General features: G+C 42.5%; 2 protein-coding genes across 4 annotated transcripts in view; one reads left to right on the forward strand and one right to left on the reverse strand.

Moving 5' to 3' along the window:
• Positions 1-7,015, forward strand: part of ADCY3 (adenylate cyclase 3) — an 88,344-nt gene extending 81,329 nt beyond the window's left edge. Inside the window, exons 18-21 of the mRNA XM_081944294.1 lie at positions 414-530; positions 2,716-2,842; positions 3,692-3,816; positions 5,181-7,015. Coding sequence (XP_081800420.1) covers positions 414-530; positions 2,716-2,842; positions 3,692-3,816; positions 5,181-5,363 — 552 coding nt within the window. The 3' untranslated portion in view covers positions 5,364-7,015. The remainder of the gene's footprint in view (positions 1-413; positions 531-2,715; positions 2,843-3,691; positions 3,817-5,180) is intronic.
• CENPO (centromere protein O) lies at positions 505-26,967 on the reverse strand. 3 transcript variants are annotated; one of them, XM_081944315.1, is made up of 8 exons: positions 26,748-26,967; positions 26,274-26,400; positions 23,573-23,742; positions 21,311-21,440; positions 14,003-14,262; positions 9,477-9,645; positions 7,394-7,583; positions 505-522 (listed from the first exon to the last, which is right to left on the reverse strand). In XM_081944315.1, exons 2-7 carry the CDS (start codon positions 26,302-26,304, stop codon positions 7,405-7,407), a joined length of 939 nt encoding a protein of 312 aa, XP_081800441.1. In that variant the 5' UTR covers positions 26,305-26,400; positions 26,748-26,967; the 3' UTR covers positions 505-522; positions 7,394-7,404. The 3 variants fall into 3 exon arrangements, with proteins under 3 accessions (XP_081800441.1, XP_081800439.1, XP_081800440.1); XM_081944313.1 differs by lacking the exon at positions 505-522 and adding an exon at positions 5,380-5,970; XM_081944314.1 differs by lacking the exon at positions 505-522 and adding an exon at positions 5,381-5,785.
• Positions 26,968-26,969: the final 2 nt, after the last annotated feature.

Genomic DNA, 26,969 nt, shown 5'->3' on the forward strand with positions numbered 1-26,969 from the left:
GGGAGATAAGATGTGAATTCAAAAACTGTGCTTCTGAACCTTGGGTGTAAATGTCAATGCCACATACTGTAACTTCATTTACTGCATTGATAATTTTTTGTCAATTTGCTCTAGGCAATTTAAAATATTTAAGCATGCAAATCTAGCGTTTGCATACTTCTTTCAAGTTATTGCTTATATGCTTCGGGAGGTGGGCAACATCTCTATGCAATTTTTTACATGAGGAACACATGGTAGGGAAAACTGCAGTCCTGTATAAATGAGTCGGGGTATACATTACATGTATAAGATTGCATTGTAAGATCAAGAATTGGTCCTTAGCATTTCTGATCAACTCCATAACATCCCAAATCTACTCTCCTGACTGATTTATTGATCCTTGCAATAATTATTGGTATCGCTTGCTCTCACAGCTCCTGGATGATCCCCAGTTCCGATTCATCACTAAAATCAAAACCATTGGCAGTACATACATGGCAGCTTCTGGTGTGACACCCGATGTCAACAGCAATGGTTACAACACTGTTAAGGTAAGCAGTGAAAGGAAGACAGAAGAATTACAAATGTGGAAGTACCCATGGTCACATGATCACATTTTAGGTGCTCGACAACTGGGTCATATTTATGATTGATTGCAGTGTCCCCCAATTTGTAACTCCCTTCCCCCAAGTTTCTACCTTTTTTGCTGCTTTCCAGCCAAACTGGACATTTGAGAATGTATTTGCTTAATGAACAGTGACTCACCTTAGGACTGTCATAAAAATGGTCATAAAATCGAGACACCATTGTGCAACCAGGGACTGAACTGTATAGATAAATATCAGTGTTTTGACGATTCCTAATTCTTTATTATTGGATGACTTCCTTCAGGCTTTATGTAGATGATAAACAAAGAATATGTTGAACTTTTTCTGACATCCCCTAAAGCACCAATGGCGAACTTTTTTTGGCTCGCCTGCCACAAGTGGGGGGAGGGCAGGGGGGTCGTGTGCGGGCATGCCGCACCCATAATGCAATGCGCGACCCCCCCAGTGCGCATGTGCGCACAACAGGCATGACCTCCCATTTTTACATGCTTTTTTCGCCCTCCCCAGGCTCCAGAGGCTTTATAGGAGCCTGGGGAGGGTGAAAAGAGCCTCCCCCGCCCACCCGGAGCCCCTTTGGAGGCTTCAGGGGTCGTCCGGAGGCTTCAGGGAAGCCTCCGGACAGTCCCTGAAGCCTTCGGAGCGCTCAAAACGACCCTCCGAGCAAACCAGAAGTCACTTCCGGTTTGCTCTGAGGGTCGTTTTAAGCGTTCCTAAGGCTTCAGGGATGCCTCCGGATGGTCCCTGAAGCCTCCGGAGGGCCTCCGGGGGGGCCGGGCGGGGGAGGCTCTTTTCGCCCTCCCCAGACTCCTATAAAGCCTCTGGAGCCTGGGGAGGGCGAAAAATGGCTTTTAAAAACGGTGAACTCAGCTGGCCAGCACGCGTGCGTGCTGGCCAGCTGACAGGGCAGCGCCTCGCGTGCCCTGACAAATGGCTCCGCGTGCCACCTGTGGCACGCGTGCCATAGGTTCGCCATCACTGCCCTAAAGTAAGGGCCTAAGATTAAAAGAAAAGTCTTTCCATCTGCCCTAACACTGACCGGAACAGGCCATGAAGGAAGGAAACTCATACAAAATATACTTTGCACTCTATCCCCATATGTTGCTCTTGCCAAATACTATGATTAATTACTAAAGTATTGAAAGCTGTTAAGAAGTCAAGAATAGCCACGATGGGTGCATCTTCCCTATCCTGGTTCCTATCTCATGCCATTATACATCATTATTAACTGCAATCAATGCTACCTCAGTACTACTCTCACAGGAAAGAGTTACTGCTTCAAAGGCCACCTGAAGCTAGTCCAACCACCTTTTCTCCAAAATGGAATGGATGACAAGATCAGTTATACAGAACTATTGAGTTCAGCAGTGATTCCTTGAGAAGGAGCAGACTGTCATATCCTTCAATACAGATACTCTTGGCAATATAGTGTAGAACTACCGCGTCACTCAAGGATGAATTCACTACCTGTGTACAATTTTTCTGTAATGTCTTGATTGATATGGAATTTTATTGCCAAGGGATCACGAAGGTGGCTGCCTGCCTCTGTGAAAGGGAATTTTTTCTGGTGATGTTATCTTTACCTGTGGGACATCTGAATGCTGGTAGGCAATGGGGGGAGGCTCCTTTCTTATCCCTACGCGGTTTGTTCGTTCACAGGAATCAAGCCACCGACCTTAGCGGTGGGCAGGCTCAGCGTCTTACCATGTGAGCCACCGTGGCCCCCTCCAGATTCTTCTGAATAACAACTCACTGCAGACCTAACCAAAATCATCTAAAAATGGAACTGATGTTGAAAACCAACTAAAGGGCTAGAGACACCAAAACCTAATAATTAAATATAACTGGTTTGAATTTATTATGACTGCCCATTTCAACAGACCTCCGGGCAGCTTACAAAAAATCTAACACAAAATGAAAACAATTAAAAATATGGACTTAAAAACCTTGAGTTGTTAGGAAATGAGTTTTAATATATGTGTATACATTTAACAAAGTCTAACTTGTATAAGAGATTTGGAATCTAGACTTACTCAAGGTAGCTTGTAATAAAATTTAAAACTGGAGAAGTGTTCCTCTTCTGATTTTTTTTTTTTTTTGGTTTTTCCTTTTGGCGTTTTGCCTTTCCTAGAAGGAAGATCTTTCAGAAAAGGAGCGCTGGCAACATTTGGCAGATCTTGCAGACTTTGCCTTAGCCATGAAAGAGACCTTGATGAACATTAACTATCAGTCCTTCAATAACTTCATGCTGCGAATAGGCAAGTGGGGTATCCTATGTGATAAATATAGGCTAGATGGGACTAATCACATTACATTGGAACATTACAATCCCAAAGGGAATGCTTACACAAGGCGTATTACCAGATAATAGCTGTTGGTTTAGATAGCTTTAATGGATGCTCTAAAGGAAAAAGAGGAGGAAGTCTATCAGCCAAAGGTTCCAAGATCTTCCCTTTCTAAAGGGATATCTGATGATCTACTGTATTTTTCGGAGTACAAGATGCACCTTTCCCAGTCAAAAAAGAGGGTGAAAATCTGGGTGCGTCTTATACACTGAATACAGCATTTTGGCATACCGAAACCCCGGCCCTTTGCAAAAATGGATGTGCAGTGGGTTTGGGAGGCTTGCAAAGTGCTCCTGGGAGCTGGGGAGGGCAAAAATGAGGAAAAATGGGCTGTTTTTGCTCATTTGTGTCTCCTCCAGGAGCACTCTACAACCCTCCCAAAGCTCTGCATCTCTCACCCCCTTTTGGCAAAAAACAAGGCATGCAGAGAGTTTGGGAGGCCTGCAGAGTCCAAAAAACTTTTTTTTAAAAAAAATACCTCTTCAAAATCATGGTGAGTCTTATAGTCCGAAAAATATGGTAATACCTGATGAACAACAGTGAAGTGGGGGGGATGCTACTGTACTGATACTTTTGGGCTCCCAAATCTAGATATTTGACTGGGTACTGTGAAAAATAGCGTCCTGATTTTATTGTTCAAATCCATCAGGAATTTGTTTTCCCTGCTTGTGATCTTGTTCTGGCGATAGACCTAAAAGTACTGTTGAATACTTGATGCTTTTGTTTCTCATTTTTCCTCTTTTTGTTATAATGTACTGACAGGCATGAATAAAGGAGCAGTGCTAGCAGGGGTGATTGGTGCCCGTAAACCTCACTATGATATTTGGGGGAACACGGTGAATGTGGCAAGCCGGATGGAGTCCACAGGTGTCATGGGAAATATACAGGTGGGGATACTCTTCTGCTCTAAGCGGGAACAGGAAGGTTTCTGAAAATGGTGGCAGTTAACTGTAATTATAGACACTTCTGACTGTTGACTGCATTAAATCTAGTTTTAATGACTACTGTGTAGTAAGGGCAGAAAGGGTTAGAAACTGTGGCCACAGATGGAGACAGTAGGGGTCCATATGGTAGTAGCATTGTATGGAATCTCATTATTTCTTACATATTAGGAAGCTCTGAAAAGGTACAAGAAACTTATCTAAAGTGATTTCTCAGTTCACCTCAATGCAGATTAAAATGGGAGGTCTGTGTAAATCGGATAATGAACTTGGGGACAGTTTAAATGAATTATATTCAAGTCACACTGAATGCCAGCAGAACTCGGTGGCTTAATTACAATCTGCTCTTAAGACACAGCAGCAGACAATCAATTGGGTTCACCCAGATGTAATGAACCATTGTAATTTGCAGTCAATGCACTAGTCATTCTGATTGAAGGTGATCAGAATATATTGGCAAAGTTACTTAATTGGGGAACCCAGAGATAAGGAAGAGCTCAGTGGTTAAGAGTGCAGTACTGCAGGCTACTTCTGCTGCCTACCGGCTACCTGCAATTCGGCAGTTCGAGTCTCACCAGGCTCAAGGTTGATTCAGTCTTCCATCCTTCCGGGGTGGGTAAAATGAGGACCCAGATTGTTGGGGGCAATATGCTGACTCTGTAAACTGCTTAGAGAGGGATGTAAAGCACTGTAAAGCTAAGTGCTATTGCTATAAATCTAAGTGCTATTGCTATTGGTTATAATGGTGAGGGAACTGACTTCCCACAGACCCTTGTCTGCCATTATTGACCATCAGAAACTGCTGTTAAACAGATAAGGAACTCCCAAGTTTCTCCAAAAGATAGATGGGAGTGTTACTGTCAGCTGTGCAGCATTTTAACAAAGCCCCAACTAAAAGAAAAGGTATTTAATAATTTAATGATTAATGATCTTTGACTATATACTCTCCCCTCCTGAAAATCAGGAAGTGATTTCAGGTAAGTAACGAGTTTCCAAAGTGATGAAACATAACTTAATAGATCCATATATTCGTAGAGTACATTTTCCTGGTTTTATGCTGCAATAAAGAAATAGTAATTATGGATCTCTGTAGAATTTTACTTCTGCATTTATTTTCATTTTGATGAGGCTTGACACATCCTCATTCCACAATATAGCACAGCCTTTGGAGTCCACTTCTTTTGGGTCAGTTAAAAAGGTGGGTAAAATATTGACACAAAACCCAAAACATTCTTAAAAGAAACATTTGGTTGATAAGCCTTAGCTGCAACCGGTTTGACTATATCTGTGTATTCTCTCACCCTTTTTAGGTGGTAGAGGAAACTCACTTTATCTTGAAAGAGTATGGCTTCCGCTTTGTGCGTCGAGGGCACATTTTTGTCAAAGGCAAAGGTGACTTGCTGACTTACTTTATGAAAGGACGTGAGAAGCAAGATTCCTTTATCAATGGTTCATGTGTGACTTTGCCTCATCAGGTGGTTGACAGTTCTTGAAGTTCTCACACTCTACATGCAGATAGCAGAAAAAAAGCAGGTACCTCTGTAATGCCCAAAGACAAACTGCTTTCAGCACTTGCTGCTCTGGATGGGAGATTGATATAAACACCACCGATAGATTTACAGGAAATCACCCCTTTGCTTGTTCCTTTCTTCTTGAACATTTATTATTTGTAAAGGGGCTCCCTTGCCATCAGTTTGCATTTGTCTCTTGATATAGAAAGGGCAGTAGAAAGGAGGCTTCGATAGGAAGAGCTCTGCCTTTTGCACAAACACGTGGCTTCTTGCACATTCAAGCCTGGAGGTAATAGAATTCTCACTGCAGCCTTGCTTGGCTAGATCACTTTGATTGCATTCTCTTTTTAGTTCAAATGTGCAGTGGTTTTGATTTTCCATTGATCCAAGCTCTGCATAGACTTCTTTGTAAAAATAAATGCAAGTTCAGAGTGGATACGACAAATGGGCAGATGAACTGGGAACACGGCATAAAGTTCACACCTGGCCCACTTGGTTCAAATGGAGTTAATAATTGTCTCAAAACAGGCACATAGCAGAAAGGGAAAAAGAACATGTGGAATCTTTCCTTTCACTGTGATAAGATGCTTTATTTTGGAGAGGGAAAAGGAAAGAGATCATTCAAGTATATGAATGGTAATATAAATATATATATATATGATAATATATATGAGAACAGATATCTTTATATTTTTAATGCATCTTAATTGTAAAAGTAAGGTGCCTCTTTCAGGTGGTGCCTTGTTTCCTTTTCTGCCCTCATCTTTGCTGATGCTTTAAAAGGAAGAGATTTATACAGCCTGAACCGAGGCTGTTTTATTAAAAGCCTTCATCTGGTCATTATGTTGAAATAAAAATGATGTAATTTGTTTAGTTTCTCAAATAGATTCAGTTTGATTTTAAAATTGCTGCCTCTTGTTTTCTTTTTTTTTGGGGGGGGAAAGGAGTTGTGTCATTCACTCTTAAGGGGAATTGTGCATGTTTGGGTTAAATGCTAAATAACCTTATTAGAAGAAAATGATTTCTGATTTCAGAGTGATGTTTAAGAGTGCCATTATGCTATTGGAATACTTAACTATAATAAGTCAAGAGAGGATAGCGAGTCTGTTGATGCACCATTTTTGTCTGATTTAAACATAAACCAAAGAGCAAATTTTGGTATTGCTAAACACTGAGGATCTGTGTCTTAATGATGAATCCTAAATCAGCAAAGGCTGTTGGAAGGCTTGTGGGAGAGGGGCTGCATGGTAAGAAGGGCTGCCCTGTTAAGAACCACAAACCCTGATTAGTAGTTAGCTTTTTACATTTATTACCGTACAGATTAGGACTTTTAAAACGTCGTATTGCACAATAAATCAAACACGTCCAAATATAGAATATCTAAAGGAAATGTTATATCATTTCTCCACTTAATCTATATTTAATTTATGGAAATGTGATATCAGAGCCAAGACATAGAACAGCTTTCCTCATTTCTGTAATGTATAATCTGTTTTGGGAGCTTTGAGTGAAATATGTTGGGGGTAATATGCTGACTCTGTTAACCGCTTACAGACGGCTGTAAAGTGATATATAAGTCTAAGTGCTATTGCTATTATCTAATAAAACATACAACTACTTTCTTACCATTGAAATCTGCAGAATCAGAATCTCAACATCAAAACTAAGCAAACCAGATAGTTATAACGTAGGTACTGCCACAAGGACAAGTTTCTGATCCCTTTCATGGGAAAAGGAAATGGGCTACATTTCCACAGGAAAGTAATAAATACTTCGGAGACTACAACATGTAAACTAAAAATGAAAATGTGACCAATCTATCTTGTATTTACTTGAAAAAAGACTCAACTAAGGGACATTATCTGCCAGGTTTTTCACGGGAACATGCTCTATCATCCTTCAGGTTGCTAATATCATTTCAGCATTCCAAAGTAAGCCACCCTTCATTAATACTATATATTTCTGGGTAAGAACCGTCTCAGTTACTGTGAGATCCCTCTTCATCTTCCTACCTTAGTGGAATTTACAATGCAGCAACCTCAGAGGGAGCACTAGAATAGGAAGGTGATGCGGTTGCAGTAGATTGATTCAGATTTTCAACTGAGGCTGTGATAGAAATAAAGGCATCTTGAAGAGGCTTCTCATAGAACAAAGCCAAATGAGCTGCTGCCATCTTGTCCACAGACATTGGTGCATCTTTTGCTGAAGGAAAAAAGAAGACAAGAAGTTGCAGTATGAACATTTTGCATTCATTTCACTCCAGTTCTATTCTTTCTGTGTGGTGGATGATCCCCCCCCCCCCCAGTTAAAGTATTTGAACCCCTACAGCAGAAAATAAGTTATATACTGAAACAAAATAAGTACAGTAGAATTTCTGGTCACGACCATAATTTGTTCCATAACTTTGGCCGCAAACAGATTTGGTCGTGACCCGAACCTAATTTTGGAAATTTGGCGCTTACAAAAAAAAGTGGCGTGGAAGGGGAAATCGGCCGTGGAAAGAAAAAAATGTGCATTTTTTGGTTGGAACCTGATTTGATCGTGGTCAGAAGTATTCGTGACCAGAGCTTCTATTGTCCCTCTAATTACGTAGGTACCGCTAATACATCTGTAATTTTTGAATTACTGTAAGTACATGTCCACTGTAAAGGACTGGATCACATATTGCAAAATTAGAAGGAATTCTGTTTGATATCAAGAATAAAACCAAGGGTTGAAATTTGTTGAAAACAAGATCATTTTTAAGAATTTGGGACAAGAATTTATCTTGGCAGTTTTGAACTGATTGACATATAGAGAGACATGTATTTGTAAGTGGGAACTCTAGAAGAATATACTTAAAAACCATTCAATAACCTGAACCAAACATTTCTGTTCAAAGATTCTAGAAGATATGGATATTGAGGGAAATTTCATTACACGGTTGAAATCAATATATGCTTCACAAAGGGTACAAATTATAGTTAATGGGGAATTGACTAAACTCTGTGAAATACAAAAAGGAATAAGGCAAGGATGTCAACTTTTGCTGATTGACTTAACCTCTTCCCAAGTAATTGGGCTAAGATGTGCCTCAAGCATCTCCATAAGACCTCCCAAGCCAAAGTCCAACTGAGAGTGAAACCCAGCAATTTTATCCAACCGATACACAGAATAATTCTCACAACAGATCTGGTCGCCCGAAATGGGGAGCATTGGCTGGCTACCTGTGAATATAATATTCTTTGCTGCTTTTACTGCCACAAGTCCAAGAGCTGCTCTGTAAGCTCCATAGGATCTATAGAGTCCACACGTGTGTGATCTGATCTGATACAAGTCATCACTTATTCCAAGCCATGACCAAGATCTCAGCAGTTAGAACATCAGGAATAACCTCCAAGCCCCCCCCCCTGAAACCCTAGTGGCTCCATCAATTGCCTGGGGTGGGCTGATTGAATAGGCCCCACCTCCTTGCAATGGGGGATAGTTACAGACCTCTCCTGGGTTGAGGAGGATCTGTCCATGACAAAGGAGTGATGTTAACATCCCCCAACCATATGAAGGTTTATAGGTTAAAAAAATATAGCAGTGTGGATCTGCTAGTGGGATCCAGTGTAGGGCTCATGGCTTGCAGCAGCTCTTATCAACCAATAAACAGGCTACTGCATTTTCTACTAACCATTGCTTCTGACCTGCTTGTAATTATAAGTCTCATATTAGGTAACCTTATTGTCATTTTTTTACTGTGAGCACACCGGCCCACATTAAAAATGAAATTATGTTGCTTGCTCTCAAGAGAGTGTATATCCACCCAAACACATACATAACACACATATACACGATATATATATATATATATATATATATATATATATATATATATATATATATATATATATATATATATATATATATATATACATACACATGATACACACACACACAGAGACACACACACTGTATATTAATCACTGTCCATTTTGAATACATAAAGGAAAGAGGTAACCTGAGAGTTCAGAAGGTTGATGTTTAAGTCACTAAGAACTGAGGTGAACTCAAATGATTCTTCACTTTAATAATCTCTTCCTTTATCAAATACAACCCATTACTTCTTACCTTTACATACAACAGTGACCTTGGTTGGGAGGGCATTCGTGGCATTTCCATATATGATCTTTGCTGTAAATGGAAAACTTCCATCTTCTGTGATACGGTAGTTAAATTCCAACTGATTGTACAAGGAATTTCCTTTCATGCATCCTTCAAGAAAAACAGCAAAACGTTCCTGCAAGGAAGATAATAACGCGCATCATAGCTGAGATCATTTTTGGAGGTTGTTTTCCAGGTGCTCTCCCAGATAAAGTCTAGAGGGGGGCTTGTGTGTGAAAGCCTTCTGAAATGGAGATTTTTCATGAAACTTTGTATTATTTTAAATCCAAACTGACTACAGATTTCCACAAAGGTTTTAAAGAAATTGACTACAATTTTAAATACTGGTTATTGTTAAGATGTGTGCTTCTTCAGGCCTTTGTTATTTGACTTTAATTTGCTCTTTTTGCTATTAGTTAGGAAGCTCTCACATAGTTTGTTAAAATTAGGATTAAAAGGAGAGGCTCTGTTCCAACTTGACAAAGGCAGAGAAGCCTCTTCAATATTGAAACCTAGCCAAGGAATTTTTCAAACTAAAGGATGGATAAAAACTTCTACAACCACTTTCAGTTGGTTCTACTGTATATCTGCATCTAAACACTACTCTTTGGAAGATGACATTGTGTGTTGGCACAAGCTATAGTGGTTACCAACGTGGGTAGGTGTGGGAATCAGGGAAATGATTTTGTCTGCATCAAATATCATTGTGGAAATGATGTAAGGTATGTATGGGAAATTGGGAAGGCAGCAAGGAATTAATGGAAAGATTTCCACAAGGGACCCAGAAGGTAGGGTGGGGAGAGGGAAAAGAAAAAGTCCCCATATGCAATTAATGCTTATGTTGCTTTCCCCCCTTGATTACCAAGGTTCAGTGAAAAGGGTGAGGCTTGCAGACCCTCATTCAGAAGCCCCACCTTTTTTAGTAAGTGGATTCTTTTCTTTAAAAAACAAGTTTTGCAGCGAAAAAATATGAAAACCTTTGGGGTGAGTTATAACACATATAATTACATAGGCATAACTTATGTACATGCATTAAAAAATGTTTTCTGATGTTGAACTTGAAAGAATACATTTTGTGTATCTTAAAACCCCGTAATTCCAAGATTAAAACCTATCACATTCTGATGTTGCCAAATCAAAACTTTTTATTTAGCCTTTTGTTTAGGTTAATCACTTGGACAACCTGTTTCTGCTGAGCACAAGAATCAACTTTATTTTACTCATCTTCTCGGGCTTTGAAGAAGAAAAAGCAGTCACACTAAAAAGGATTTTAATTTTTTTTTGCAATGCAGTGAGTTTTCTAGAAAACAGATTAAAATCTCTTATGATTTGGCATAATCAGAACGAGTTCTGTGGGGTCCTTGGTACTCTTTTGAACTTGGTGTTACCTGATGTAACATCGGCAAAAAAGCCCACCAAGCTTAGAGAGCACCAAGGATCTCACTGAACTACAAATATTCTCTTTTATCAGAACAAATTCTCCCAGAAGTTCTCACATTGCTGGTCATTTGAACAAGACCTCTCTTTTTCTCTCTCTTTCTCCCCCCCCTCCCCTTCCTGAAATTTTCTGAATTGTTTGCCTTGTAAGGACTTTTCAATTTTGGTTTTTGAGTCATTGCTATATTTTCATTTTTCCATTCCTTCTCAAATGCTGCTCAATCTTTCCTTTTGGTATCTCATTTCTATAGCCACCTCAGTAGCTAAGTAGTCAGAAATGCACATCTAATAGATATGCTAACAATATCGTTTTTCACTCAAAATATTTCTCAAAATACAAGCATTATTTTCACTGCATTTTAATGCTTATTGTTCTTCATATGCGATTTGCTTTCCCTTGCCTATCATCTTCATTTTAATGTGCAATTTGAAATACAAATATAAACACCTCAAGTGCCAGAAGAATAATGTTCTCCTCTCATCTTTTGGCCTAATTATGGCAGAGATACATTATCTTTTTTAAAAAAAGAAGCACACATACTAAAAATCATATGAATCTAATCTAGTATATAATTCATCCTTTTTGTTGTTGTTGCAAAGATTGAATTATAACTACTATTTTAGTATCCATACCAAGATACTGCTATGCTGAAGTCCACCCAGTGGTCATTTTACATAACTGCAGCTCAAAATTTTACAAAAAACATACAGACTCATAGGGCTGGAAAGGACATTGGATGTCTTCTAGTCCAATCTCTTGCTCAATACAGGAGAACTTGTACCATCCCAGACAAATGGTTTCCCAATCTTTTCTTGAAAATGTCCAGCCAATGGAACACCCACAACTCTGGGAGGCTGGACAGTATATTTTCAAAAAGGTTTGTACAAAGCTAATGCACTACATTTTAAAAATTGAAGACTAGATTTAGCAGCAGTTGTAGGCCATTCTAGTAGCTTTTCCAATTTAAATTATTTTATTAATTTTTATATTATTTTTTTCTAATTTAAATTTTATTTTAGGTTATTAATTATAGTAAGGTCCATTAAATCAATCCAACAGAAAATGACTCTATCTCTTCCCAAATAATGCTATAAATTTATGAGTTAAATATTTTCTCACTAAAAATCTTGACTTACCAGCTTCCTATTTAAAGGGCTGAGATAAAAATGCAATTTAGGGAACTTAAACTCTCTCTCACTCTCTCTCTCTCTCTGGCATTAATGATGCATATGTTAGTCTGGATTTTTCAAAATGCTCTTAATAAAACAGTGCTTGAAGATGATCCAGAAAGTGCAGTTACATATTTGTAGTGACAATTCCAGATGTCATCTCATTCCCACATTCAAAAAGATACACTGTTATTTTTACTATTGAAGAATTAAGACAGACTCTACAGGTATAGGTGCCCCTGTAAGTAATCTGGACCAAAGCTATGCAAATCTTTACATGTCACATAGAACTTGGAATTGACTCTCAAAAGCAACTAACAATCAGCTGCTTCAATATGATATGTTGTGAAAGCTCCAGAAAACATTATTGTTAACCCATAATATTATGGTATTTTGGGTTATTTGCAGCTTCCAGATCAATTTCAATTACTCCCCAAAAGTACGCTGCAGAAATTTAATATTGAGATTACCAGCATTAACAACAAAGTCATCTCTTCCTGGGACGGATGCAACTTGTTTATTAGCTGAGACACAACTCTGTTTGCCCAAATTGTTTTAGGTGTTCTACTACAATCAGCCTTTTGTAACAATCAGAGGTTCTCAAGACAAAGCAGGTACATAGTGGTAATTTCAACTTCATACATGATTTACTTTAGGTCTTTAGAGAATGCTAAATAACAGATTAAAATTTAACCTTGCAAAATTCACTAAGACAATTCCCAAAATGCCAAACAGAATTCATGTGAGGCCACTTCTGATATTGATCAGATAGATTACTGTTCTGACCCCCCCCCTTCCTCTGTTGCCCACACAGAATACACTCCGGAACAGTACAAGGGAACAAGGTTTATTGCACAAACAAACAGAAGGTTCCGTGGCAGCAAGCCACCAAGACAAAACTCACAAGAACAGAACACAAAAGCAGCTATCCAGCTTGCTAGAATTCCAGACTAGAACTTCTGGCAAAAGTCTTCTGTTGACTGCTGCAAAGGGCGTATGCACAGTCAACCCTTTTTATAACCTGGAAAGGAGCCTCCCAAACAGCAGCTGAGAGCTCTTACCGCCGGTAATTACGCCCACGCTCCTTGCGTCTATGGGCGCGGCGGTAACGAGCGTCCAGAAACTCCCTGCTGAGTTCTGACTCACTGTCTCGTGACTCCTCCCCGCTGCTCCAAGGCATGGCATCGGGAGCCCCCCTCCTCTGGCTCTCACCGCTGCTCCATGCCTCAGGCGCCTCCTGGTGGCCGACCAGACTCTCGGATCCCTGCTCAGCGTCCGAACCCTGTCCAGGGTCCCCCATCTCCTCTGGAGCTGACTCATAGGGACCCTCACTCTCAGAGTCTGGTACTTTACTTTACTTTATTCACACTTATTCACACTGGTGGCAGCGGCAACGGCACCTGCTGGGCCACAACAGATTACTACTTTTTCTAATGCTATGAAACAAGTTATTGTTGCATATCCTTTTATGCAGACCTTTTAATAGAATATTTATGGTACTAATTTGCTAGCTTTAAACAACAAGAGCAAAATTATAATAGTTCAAGATTCCAACTTCATAATTCATAAATATATGATTAGCTAAGAATCCTTATTTCAGTTATTTAAATTGGCCTCTTCTTATTTACAAAATCACTGGTTCAAATTAATCCATCTTATTTGCTTGGGTCCTTTGCCCTTGTCCAGTTTAAAATATGGTTATTACCACCTGCTGACTAAAAGTAAGGCAGCCGTAAACCACATGGCAGAATAACTCTAAGACTGTATTAGCTACACCCAGTCCAGCACCCTCCATGAATCCTCCTTTGAGAAAAGATAAAACAATGCTATTAGCAAAATGTTCCTTGTGTCACCCACATTCAGAAGGACACCATTTCCCTCCTTACCTGTAATTGGTCTACCTGGAATTTTCTCCGAGCATAAGCATTCAGATGATCTGAGAGTACAGACAGGAAGCACTTGATATCTTTCTGCAAATGCTCATGAGCTATTTGCTCCAGAGGTATGAAAACTGGGATTGAATGGTGTTGAATCCGGAGTGGTTGCTGTATAAGGATGTCTAAATAATAGGAATCTAGGTAAGTTCCTTCAAAGGCAGTGCTGATGCAAAAGGAGACTCCTTGCTCTGTCAATTTTCCACTTAGGCCTAGAAAAAAATGCATTTAAGACCAGAATTTCAAAGCTGGGTTGATAAAGCAATATGTGGTATCTGTCTGCTGCTAAATAAAATGCAAATCCTCATTCAAGTTCAACATAACAATATTGTATAAGTGGTTTGCCAAGTTCTTCAGAATAATTTTCAATTTCCCAATCTAGTCTACAATCCTAAGAGCCAAGGTGGTGCAGTGGTTAGAGTGCAGTTCTGCCGGCTACTTCAGCTGACTGCTAGCTGCAGTTCAGCAGTTCGAATCTCACAGGCTCAAGGTTGACTCAGCCTTCCATCCTTCCGAGGTGGGTAAAATGAGGACCCAGATTGTTGGGGTCAATATGCTCTGTAAACCACTTAGAGAGGGCTATAAAAGCACTATGAAGCAGTATGTAATTCTAAGTGCTATTGCTATTGCTAAGTTTCCTTGGGAGTTTCCCATTCAAGTTCTAATCCAATCTCATTGGTAAGTTTCAATGTAAAATCAACTAGATAAATAAATAGGAGACATTTTCTGACAATGAGCAATCAACCAATGGAATAGCTTGTCTTCATCACTGGAAGCTTTCAAGAGACTGGACTGTCATCTGTCATAAATGGTGTAGACTCTCCTGCTTGGATGGGGGGTTGGACTAGATGACCTACAAGGTACTTTCCAACTCTGTTAATCTGTTAAATATATTGCCACATGTTCCTATACATTAGTTCCTTAACAAATGATTATAAAATTTTCCTGCAGCTGGGGGGGAGGGGCTACAGCTGGGTTTAGTCACAGCCTCATTGGTCCAGAGACTGAGGGAATTTTCCTAAAGACACCATCCTTCCCTACTGGCTCCCAGTTTCCTCTCAGTCTCTGGTCCAAGCACTAGTTTTTGGCTCCTTGAGAAACTGATAGTTATTATATTAATTTGATTAATTGGGTATTCTAAATTCTTAAATTATTGGCCTGCCGGCCATCGAGTCTGCTAGTCAGTCTCATAAGGAGGGAGGGCTTCCCGGTCCTTGCCTCTGGGTCTGAGGGGGCTTTGCCCAACTCCTGGGTGTGCAGGGGTGACATGCTCCCCTTGCAACCAAGATTCCTAGAGGCTCCAGGGCGAACTATTGGCATCAGGTAGGATCGCAGGGCCGCACCTGCAGTTGCGAACCACGCCGCTGGGATTGCCTCACCGCGACCTTAACAGCCTTGCCGCGGCTGAGAAAATTTCATCGCATCTTGCCGCTTTTTTTTTAAAGCAACTGTGGCTTCAAAGACTTGCAACGTTTCCTGAGGCTCGGAAGCCTCTGTAGTGAAGGCAATCAAAGAGGGGAGCAGAGTGAACAGCCTTGGCTCGCCAGGAGGCCATCGCCTCAGAGCCATTTTACCGGGCGGCTGCCATTTCGGTTTTCCACGAGGCACAGCGGCCATTTTGAAGCAACCTCGTGGCGGTGGCAGATATATACAACCGAAGCCTGCATCGCGGCCACACATCAAGGCCAGCAGGACTCTATTCAGCCCACATCGCGGCCAGATATCGAGGCCGGGAGGCTCCGATGAGAACCAGACACGTGAGTGAGGCATGGCCTCTACAAGTACCGGGTCAGCGCAGGACCCTGAAGGGAGCATTGACGATGGGAGAGAGGAAGGCCAGGGCAGGCTGCGAACCAGGGCAGCGGCTTCTAGGCCATCTGCGTATCAGCGCCCCTCTAGAGCTACAGTGAGGGATGAACTTCAAAGACGAAAGGCCTTGGAGAAGCGAGTGGACAGAGCTGAGAAACAATCTCACACTGTTAGGCCCGCATCTCCAGACAGATCCAGGTCTCCTGTGAGGCCCATTCCTCAGCCCTCTCCCTCCCCACCTAGGCGCTTTAGTCCTTCCTCTCCCTCCATTTCCCCGGCTAGACTTTGCAGGCAGGTGACCGCACCTTCCTCCCCTATCTCATTTAGGGATGAGGGTGGTGAACCTTTGGAAAGGGAATCTGGGGATGATCTACCCTCCTCTCTTCTAGCCCCCCCAGGGTCCAGCTCCCATGCGACCCTCAGAGGATGATCTGGAGGATTTGGACCTCCTGCCTGAGAGCATCAGGAGGCTCATCTCCTCTGCAATCTCTAGAGGCATTGCCTCAGGATTAGTCCAAAGGGACCGTTCTTCCTAAAGGGCATCTAGATCTCATTCTAACAATAGACACCACAGATCTCCTTCTTCGTCCTGGGGCCAGGGTCAGCCTAGGGCCCATTCTCCATCGGTAGTCAGCGAGGCTTCAGCACTGGGGGAGGGTACTCACCCAGAATTAGGCTTCTCAGATGACGAGGATACTATTCCTCCAGACTCCCAGGCCTTTCCAGGCCTCTTTACACTACCAGCCTTCAAGCTCCTCTTACATAAGGCCAAGAAGACTACTCAGATTGGCACTGGGGCCCCGCCAGTGTCTCAACACAGGGACCCAAATCTAGCTATGTTTATCAATCCCAATACAGATAAGGAGGAGGTTCCAGCCCCTCCTCTCTTCCTGGAGATAGTTCAGAACCAGTGGGCCCGACTGTCCTCCTTGCCCAACCCTGGGAATAATGACCGCTGCTTCTACAATATGGAGCAGACTTTTTCCAAGGTCCTTCAATTGCCAACTGTAGATCCCTCCCATTGCCCTCCTGGCCAACGCCTCCACTGTCGTTTCCGGTAATGTGGCGGATAAATTAAAGCCCAAGGATAAACAAGCGGAGCTCACCTTATGCAAAAAATTTACTGCTTCTGCCTGGGCGATCAAATCAGCGGCCGCAGCTTCCTATTTTAATTGAACAACCGTCATGTGGCTTCACAAGCTACAGGATTGCATTCCGATCCAAGATGAATGTGTCCATCAAGACCTGGCTAAAATTATCACGGCCACACAATTTTCTGCAGATGCCACTCTAGATTCCATCAAGTTTGCATCCAGGGCGCTGCCCACATCAGTCACGTCCAGACATCTCTTGTGGCTTCGCAATTGGCAAATGGACAATAAGTCCAAAAGGGGGCTGGCTGCAGCTCCTTTCACCGGTCCCTATCTTTTCAGGGAATCTCTTGACCCGATCCTTGTGGAGAACAAGGATAAGAAAAAGGTTCTCCCTTCTAATTCCAAGAAGCAGGACTCTTGTCCCTCTTCTTACAGGAGACCTTCTTCGTACTGGCCTCCCGAACCCGACTTCTGGCAGCAGCACTACGCCCTCTACAGGTATGACAGGCAGAGTCATTGATCGTTCTACCAGGATAGGAGTAGATTTCAGGGACAGTCCAAGCGGCCCTTTCGAGGGGGTGGGGGTGGGGCGGCTGTCCTTTCCGCAGAGGGAAATGACTCCAACCCGAGTCAACCCATAGACGGCCGCCTGGTATCCTTCGCAGATCAGTGGGATCAGATAACGTCAGACGCTTGGGTCAGGTCCACGATCAGGTACGGCCTCCGGTTGGAATTTCTCTCCCTTCTCCCGACGCTCTTCAGAACCTTCTCCCCATCTCGGGATCTGGAATGCTGCCGCGTCATGAGCCTAGTCATCCAACATCTGATAGATATCAGGGTAGTGTAACCTGTTCCAGAGGAGGAGTACGGGTTAGGCCTGTACTCCAACCTATTCGTGGTCCCGAAGAGCTCGGGGGGATGGAGAGCAATTCCTGAGCTCTTACCTGGTCTACAGGCGCTTCATGGTGGCCTCCCTCAGGTCTATACTCCTGGGGATTCGGCGGGGCGACTTCATGCCTTCAATAGATTTAACGGAAGTGTATCTACACATCCCCATACTGCCAGCCCATTGCAGATTCCCCCGATTCTCCCACAAGGGATGTCACTTCCAATACAGGGCGCTTCCTTTTGGTCTAGCCTCTGCCCCATGCACGTTCACAACGTTCCAAGCAGCTCTGGCGGCTCACCTGTGTTCCCATCCGGTGAGACTCCATTGTTACCAGGACGATGTGCTCCTCCTGGCCCAATCCCGCACGCAGGCTGTCCACGACCTGAAACTGACCATCCAAACTCTTCATTCCCTGGGGTTTTCCGTCAACTTCCCCAAAAGTCATCTCTCTCCCTCGACAAGAATCCAACACCTAGAAACAGTGATAGACTCTGTAGCAGGACTTGTTCGGCTCTCTCCGGATTGTCTCAAAAATCTCCAATCCTTGGCACGCCACGTCCGCGCAAGTCGGCAGTTTCCATCCTGACCTTGGCCCACCTCCTGGGCAAGATGGTGTCGTGTGCATAGGAATAGTTCCCTGGGTGCGTCTCCACTCTCGGACACTTTAATAGCTGCTCATCCCCTACCAACGTCATCGCATGAGCAACTCCTTGCATCTAGTCAGACTGCCTCCGGAACTCCGCTGGTCTCTGAGGTGGTGGATATCTCCGACCCTACTTCACGGTTCCGACACTTGGGAACCAGATCACATTACTGTCACCACGGACGCGAGCCTTTATGGCTGGGGGGCCTTGATGGAATCCAGACTGGCGCAGGGTTGTTGGTCGAAATTGGACCTTCACCATAATATCAACTGGCTGGAGCTGAAAGCAGCACACTTTGCACTCTTGCAATTTAAACACTTGATTGCCAACCAACATGTCCTCCTCTTGACGGACAATGTAGCCACGAAGGCGCACATAAACTGCCAAGGGGGGACTCACTCCAAATGTCTCTGGTTGGAAGCTCAGAAGCTTGGACTCTGGGCGGAGAAGAACCTCGCCTCAATAAAATCAGATCGGGCGTTGCCAATCATCAGGCCGACTGGCTCAGTCGGGCAACAGTTGATCACGGTGAGTGGCAGCTGCTTCCAGAGCTCTTCCACAAGATTTGCCACCACTTCGGCAACCCATTGGTGGACTTGTTCGCAAGCCCGACCAATGCCCAACTGCCCAGGTTCTTCTCCCGCTTCCCAGCGCACAATGCAGAAGGGGCGGACACGCTCAGAAGTCCATGGCCTCCAGGCCTCCTTTATGCCTTTCCCCCTCTCCCTCTGATCCAGGGGACCCTGAGGAGGGTAATGATAGAGAGGGCACTCATCATCCTGGTAGCCCCATATTGGCCGAGACGGCCTTGGTTTGCAGACCTCCTTCAGCTGTCCATCTCTCCCCCGTGGAGGATTCCTCAGGAGATCGCCCTGTGCCAGGGGGTCCTCTTTCATCTGGAGCCCCAGTGGCTCCAACTGACCACCTGGCACTTGAGCGGCACCTCCTGAGGGAGGCACATCTCTTGGCACAGGCGACCGTCGACTACACAGATATATAATTCCATGTGGTCAGCGTTCACCTCCTGGTGCGAGAGAGTCAACCTCTCTCCGGCTCATGCCTCAGTGGCCCAGGTCCTTGAGTTCCTTCAACACGGCCTAGATCACGGCCTCTCCCATAACACCCTACGTAGGTAAGTGGCTGTCCTCTCCTCCGTTCTGGCAGGGGATGGTCGTTTTTCTTTGTCCCAGGTTCCCTTAATAAAACGGTTCCTGAGGGGTGGCGAACTTGCGTCCACCTCCTATCCATCGTTTTTCAATGTGGGACCTCTCTACTGTGCTCAGGGCCCTCACGGGCGCTCCCTTCGAACCACTTAGGACAGTTCACCTCAGATTCCTCACATTGAAGGTAGCCTTTCTTGTCGTCGTTACCTCGGCTCGACGTATATCGGAGTTGGGAGCATTGTTGTCCAAGGACGACCTTTGCCAATTCCACCAAGACAGGGTCATCCTTAGATTAGATCCAACCTTCATCCCGAAGGTCAACTCCGTTTCATAGGTCGCAGGAAATCAACTTCCTAACTTCTGCCCTCTCATTCACATGAGTGGGAACACCTGTGGCACCGGCTGGATGTACGACGTGCTTTGCGCATCTACCTTAGACGCACATCCTCCTTCTGCCGGTCAGAGGCACTCTTTCTATCCTTTCAGCCCAGCACAATGGGTGCTAGAGTTTCGTCTACCACCATTGGAAGATGGTTGAGACAGGCCATTAGTGAGGCGTTTTTAGCCTCAGGGAAGACTCCTCCCCAAGGGATCACCGCCCATTTCACCCGAAGTGCTGCTACCATGGCCGCATGGGCCATTAGGGCTCCCCTGAAGGACATTTGCAGGGCAGCCACCTGGGCCTCCCCAACGCCCTTTATCCGCCACTATCGTTTGGACTGTTTTGCCTCAGCGGACGCGTCTTTAGGGCGTCAAGTTCTTCAGCAGGTGGTGACCTCCCCTCTGCCGGGGTCTTTATCCACCCTGGGACTTAGCTTGGGTATGTCCCAGTTGTAGCCCCTCCCACCGAGCTGCAGGAAAAAGAATGTTGGTCCTTACCTGAACGTTTCTTTTCTGCAGTGAAGGCGGGAGGGGCTACGTCCCGCCCTAGTAAGTTCAGTTAGGCCTGGCGAGGGGCGGTCATGGGGTATATATATATGTGTGTCCAGTTGTTTTGTCTTACATAAGATTACAGCTTCTCCATCAACCCCGAGGAAACTGGGAGCCAGTAGGGAAGGATGGTATCTTTAAAAAAATTCCCTCAGTCTCTGGACCAATCAGGCTGTGACTAAACCCAGCTGTAGCGCCTCCCGCCTTCACTGCAGAAAAGAAACATTCAGGTAAGGACCAACGTTCTTTCTCTCAATGCCTGCTTATTGTCTGTGTGTGCACCTTCAAGTCACTGTTAGTGACTACACGGACAGGTCCAAGCAGTTTTCTTGGCAGTATTTTTGGAAGTGATTTATAATTGTATACAGTTAAATCCTAGAGCTGAAACAAAAGAGCTGGCCCAAGTCACCCAACTGGTTTTGTGTCTACCCTAGGCGCCAAACTAATAACCAACTGGTTTCTAGCCTGAACCATTACATTGAATTGGCTTAGTGCTTCATGCCTACCCCAAAATTCCAGGCCTTACTTTTGTTGACCCAGTCCAAAATATTTGATAAACAGCTCTATTTATTGAAAAGAATATTGCACAAAATTAGTCAAATATATTTTGGGCAGAGATAGGGAGAGTAACCTATGACCTTAGCCTGATGAGGAGGAGAAATGCCTATGATAAACATATTGCCAGGCCACTGACAAGTCTAAGAACAGATATCAATATGTGACAAAGGTACCTGTCAGACGAAAAAGTTCTAGCAGACCCTTGGCATTCTCTATCTTCCACCCAAAGATGGCTTCTTGGTTTGTCGTTGTCGCCTTAGAAACTTGCAAACTGTTTTTCATAGCATCCTTGCGTGGAGTGGACTACAAACGAACAGGATAGTTATAGCTCAATGATTACAACTTGTTAAATCTATATTGCCCAGAAACATCTATTACTTCTACTAAAAGGTGGTTATTTAGGAAAATGTGTTCAGAGCTATGTTCCTTCCAATATTTGACAGGGTGTGTGCAAGTAAAACATGTTTTGTACAGCTTTTCCCAAGCCAAGTACAAATTCATACACCACAAGCCAAGTAAATTAATTGTAATTCAATGCTCAATAGGATAACATGCTTTCCTGGTCTAAAACAGGAGAGTCACAGTGTAATTTCCATTTTATCTGGTTAATGTAACCACTGGACCACTTAAATCTAGAAGCTCTATTTATTATCTGATTTGCCAGGATTTATCACAAGGGTACATTTTTAATTATAACTAGGAGATATCCAGCAATGGCAATAAAATAGTAGCATCAAATGTATTATGCATTAATGGGCAATGAATTTAGAGAAGATAGCACAAAGATTACACATTATGATACACTGCCTCAGCTACTAACTACCCCAATTTACCACTAGTATGCTGCACAACCCAGACCACATGGTTTATTTATGGTTCAATGTACCATAAAAATGAGAGGCTGCTCTAACATCTATAGTTATGAAAACCTTTGAAAGGCTGGTGCTGGCCCACCTGAAAACCATCAAGGATGCGCTGTTAGACCCATTACAATTTGCCTACGGAGCAAATAGATTGACAGATGATGCTGTTAATATGACTCTGCACTACATCCTACAACATCTTGAATCTCCAAAGACCTATGCAAGGGTCCTTTTTGTAGACTTCAGCTCAGCATTCAATACCATCATTCCAGATATTCTTCTAACTAAACTAAATCAGCTAGCTGTACCTGACCACACGTGTAAATGGATCATAAGCCTCCTAACAGACAAGAAACAGCAGGTGAAGCTAGACAAAATCACATCAGATTAATACAGCCCCCCCCCCCCCCCGGGGATGTGTGTTCTCTCCACTTCTCTCTATATACCAATGACTGTATCTCAAAAGATCCCTCTGTTAAAGTACTGAAGTTTGCAGATGATACAACAGTGATTGGTCTCATTTGAGACAATGACGAATCTGCACACAGACGGAAGGTTGAACAACTAGCCTTGTGGTGCAACCAGAATAATCTCTTCCCACTTATGACTATAACCTTGTTGCTTATATCTCTATGATTTATATTGTTTTATTTGTTTCCTAGTATATTTGATTGCTTATTAAGTAACTTATGACTATCATTAAATGTTGTATCTTATGATTCTTGATTGATGGATTCAGAGATCCAACATCGCAGGGTTCATTCCAAAATGCCTCCCTCCCTTCGGAGTGTTTATTCTTTTTATACAGTTTTTACAAGCAAAGCAATGAGCATATAGCAACAGGATTATAATTGGCACATTCTCCTTGTCAATCTCTAAGAACATGCCACCCAGGGTAGAATCTCACATCACTCAATAGTTCCTGGTAATGCCTGGTAAAGCTAATTAGGTGAGCTCATAGGTTAAGAGGTAAACAGCCACTGAGATCATGGCAGTTTGCTGCGCATGTCTTTACATAACCTCTCCTCTATTCCTACACTTGTTGAATGTATTTTTTTCTTTTTATGTACACTGAGAGCATATGCACCAAAGACAAATTCCTTGTGTGTCCAATCACACTTGGCCAATAAAGAATTCTATTGTATTGTATTAAGCAAAACACATTTTCTAATAGATAAGGATACCACATTAATACAATATAAGAATTGCAAGTCAGAAACAGAGATCACAATGCCTCAAGAAATAATGCATTTATTGAAACAATACCTACACCCATCTCTTTTACAGAAATGGATTAATAAAACTGAATTATCAAATATTCGCCTTTATTGGAGCTAAATTATCAGACTAGAAATGTTTAGAAAATTGTTTTATATGTGCTCATTTTCCTTGGTGCTTTAGATCATTTCAAAGCTGTTTTGACTTCAATTAAAGTTCAAGTTATATAGTATAAGTTTATCCTTTTAGGAAAAACTTTGCTTAGTAACTCAGCTTCATGATTTACATTCTGCCAGCCCTTAAACAAGAATCCAGCCCATGTTGTCTTTATGTCAACATATACTTCACACTCACCCGTGATTGACAAACCTTTAGTTTGGTTTTTAACTCATCTCTTTGGCTTCTCAGCTCCTGGATCTTCATTTTCATCTTCAATATCTTCTCCTCATGCTCCCTTATTTTCTCTTGTTTCAGTACTACGTTGCGGGCAGAAGCCTCCAACTTTTCCAAATGAGATAATGTACCTACAAAGAATATGTGCAGGCAAAAAACCCCAAAATTTTAATATAAAAATTATACCCAATCTTAACAAACTGAAATAAAGTGGCCTGTCATTGAGATGAGTGGCTATAGAAACTGAATAAACAAATAAACATGTGGTCAGACATCTATCATTTTCAATTAATTCAATAAATTATTTGATTATTTTTAAAGATTTAAGTGTGTATTATCTGTGTGCAGAGGAGCTTGCTAGTTATCTGAGAACTACAAGAGAATCAGCCAAACCATAAAGAATACAATGGAGACACAGCTTTGAATATTGTCAATATAATGATCTGAAATGCAAAATCTGTTCCAAGACATATTCTTACAATAACCACTTTATTCTTTACAACACTCAATATAGTGTACAGTAATGAGGAATACACCTGCAAGAGGAAAACCTTCGGTCATCAAATACCTAAATTTAGGGAAAATCTTCCATATATACATTCTTATTTGCTGATTATAAACAAGGTATTTCCCCAGGAGGGATTTCTATTAAGATTAAAGGTATCATTCCATACCTTGGCTTCAAGCTTACAATAAGCCTAAGAATGGTTCACAGAAGAAAAGTTTCCTATCCATTCATCTTCCTGCTATTCACTTCAGAATAACATAACAGCAAAATTGGAAGGGACCATGGAGGTCTTCTAGTCCAACCCCCTGCTCAGGCAGAAAGCCCTATACCCGGGATGGTGAACCTATGGCACGCGTGCCACAGGTGGCACATGGAGCCATTTGTCAGGGCACGCGAGGCGTTGCCCTGTCAGCTGGCCAGCTGAGTTCAGCCTTTTTAAAAGCCATTTTTCACCCTCCCAGAGGCTTTATAGGAGCCTGGGGAGGGCGAAAAGAGCCTCCCCCCCACCGGAGGCTTCAGGAGCTTCCCTGAAGCCTCCGGAGCGCAAAAAACCAGCCCTACAGGCAAACCGGAAGTTCGGGAACAGACTTCCGGTTTGCTTGAACGGCCGGTTTAAGCCCTCCGGAGCCTTCAGGGGCCTCCTGAAGGTCACTGAAAGCTCCGGAGGACTAAAAACAGCCCTACGAGCAAACCGGAAGTGACTTCCGGTTTGCCCGTAGGTCCGGTTTTTTTGTGCTCCGGGGGCTTGAGTGAAGCTCCTGAAGTCCCGTAGGGCCTCTCGGGGGGGGGGGGGGGGGGAGGCTGTTTTCGCCTTCCCTAGGCTCCTATAAAGCCTCTGGAGCCTGGGGAGGGCGAAAAAAACATGCAAAAAAAAAGGGGGGGAGGAGCCTGTCATGCACGCATGCACATGGTATTGCACATTGCATCATGGCTGTGGTACGCCCGCGCACAACCCCCCTGCGCTCCCCCCGCTTATGGCACGCGAGCCAAAAAAGGTTTATCATCACTGCCTATACCATTTCAGACAAATACTCAAATGTTCTCTGGAAAGCTTGGGGAACAGAAAAAGCTTCTGGAGGAAGAATCATTCCAATCAAAACTTGACTCGTAAGCTAACTACAAAACTACTTTTCTTTACTCTATACCACTACCCCATACACTATTATGCCTTCAGCTTAATTACATTATATAAGAGGAGTGCCCCTGCCAAATAAGCTTTCTAGTCACTGTAAGAGGCAAATAGGATATATATCTTTTATGAGTTTCCTTAACAATTTTAGGTTCCAGGTGAGGGGTGTCAAACTTGCGTCATCATGGCGGTGTCACATAACATATTGGGACTTTTTTCCCCTTTGCTAAAACGGGTGTGGGCACAGCCAGAGCATGATGCATCCAGCCTATGGGCCAGAAGTTTGATAGCCTTGTTCTAAGCCATCCAATATTAGGAATAGAAAGTATTATGACAATCTTCAATGGTACTTCACTGGATGCTCCATAGAGAAAGAGCTTTTTCTGTAATGATGCTCACGTGATTTTTGCAAAAAATATTAACATGGTAGTCTTCTTTTGATCTCTCAGATGACAGGCAAAAATTATCCACTTCTCATGAAGGTTTTATAAAACTTATTTAACTGCCTTTATGGAATTCATTCACTGTATCAAATATATTATATGTAATTATGTATATATTTATATAATTTAAATATATATATTTAAATTTTCTGAAAACTTCTAAAGTGGCGCACAAAGCAATAAGCAGATGAATATTTCATAAATGAACAAATCTTTATAAACTATATTAACATTATTGAACTTATTTGTATCTTGTCTTGATGTTGTTTGTACGTACACATGCTTTTTAATGTCTATTATCTGTTTGGGATTTATAACAAGTTATAATTCTAGATGTTAGACAGGCAGTACATTAACTTAAGACCAAATTATAATTAGATAATTACTTAAATCTTCAGAATTGATTCAGCTAACTGGAGTAAAGAATTAGCTACATTGTCTTTCTAATTGCTCAATATAAGTTATGAGACTATAGCATTACCAGTAGTTTGATTTTCCATTCTGATAAGCAGCACTTTATACAAGGAGGGGTCCATCTCACTTCCTTTAAACATTTTAAACTAGAACAGAGTGTTAACTTACCATTTGAAAAGGACATGGCAATTTCGCCCATTTTTTAAATTTCAATTCCTTAAAAAAAGCCAAAATAATAATAATCCCACAAGATTTTCTTCTCTGGTTCTAGAAGGGGGACAACTTCCTCAGGTTCCTGCAGAATTTTAACAGAAAGAATGGCTTAATGAATGTCAATGGTGAAACTTTGAATTCTGGAAGAGAATTAATCATTTTCAGAAAAAAAATATATATCCATGGTTTAAACAGTGAGGTTGGTTTACATAGTTTACTACCTAGCTCAGTAGGCGCCTTATCCACATAAGTCAATTTCCCCCATTGTCATCCTAATGCACTGCATTATAATCCCCACCATCCTTAGCCAGAAGAATTAATGGTTGAGAATAACCGGCATTACAGTTCAATTCAGAGGTCAACACGCTCGCCTGCCTGGCTGTTTCTCATTATGTATGTTATACTAATTTCAATTCTTAGTTCAAGCACCTCATTTGAGAGAAAGGCAGCAGACAAAGAACCTGGCGGCGACACCAGAATTGCGAAAGTAGAGCGATCTCCAAAGCCAGGGAGCCTGGAAATTATTTTCGGAAATGTTGTGGCGAATGAATGTATGCTATTCCCATCACCACTTCGCTATGGTTTCTGTGTCTCCTTTTGAAGCCGCTGAGACGACCGGACCGGACTGGCCAGCCTGGGCTCTGCTCTGTC

The sequence above is a fragment of the Natrix helvetica genome (genome assembly GCF_964273705.1).
Source record: "Natrix helvetica genome assembly, chromosome: 2".
NCBI classification, from domain to species: domain Eukaryota; kingdom Metazoa; phylum Chordata; class Lepidosauria; order Squamata; family Natricidae; genus Natrix; species Natrix helvetica.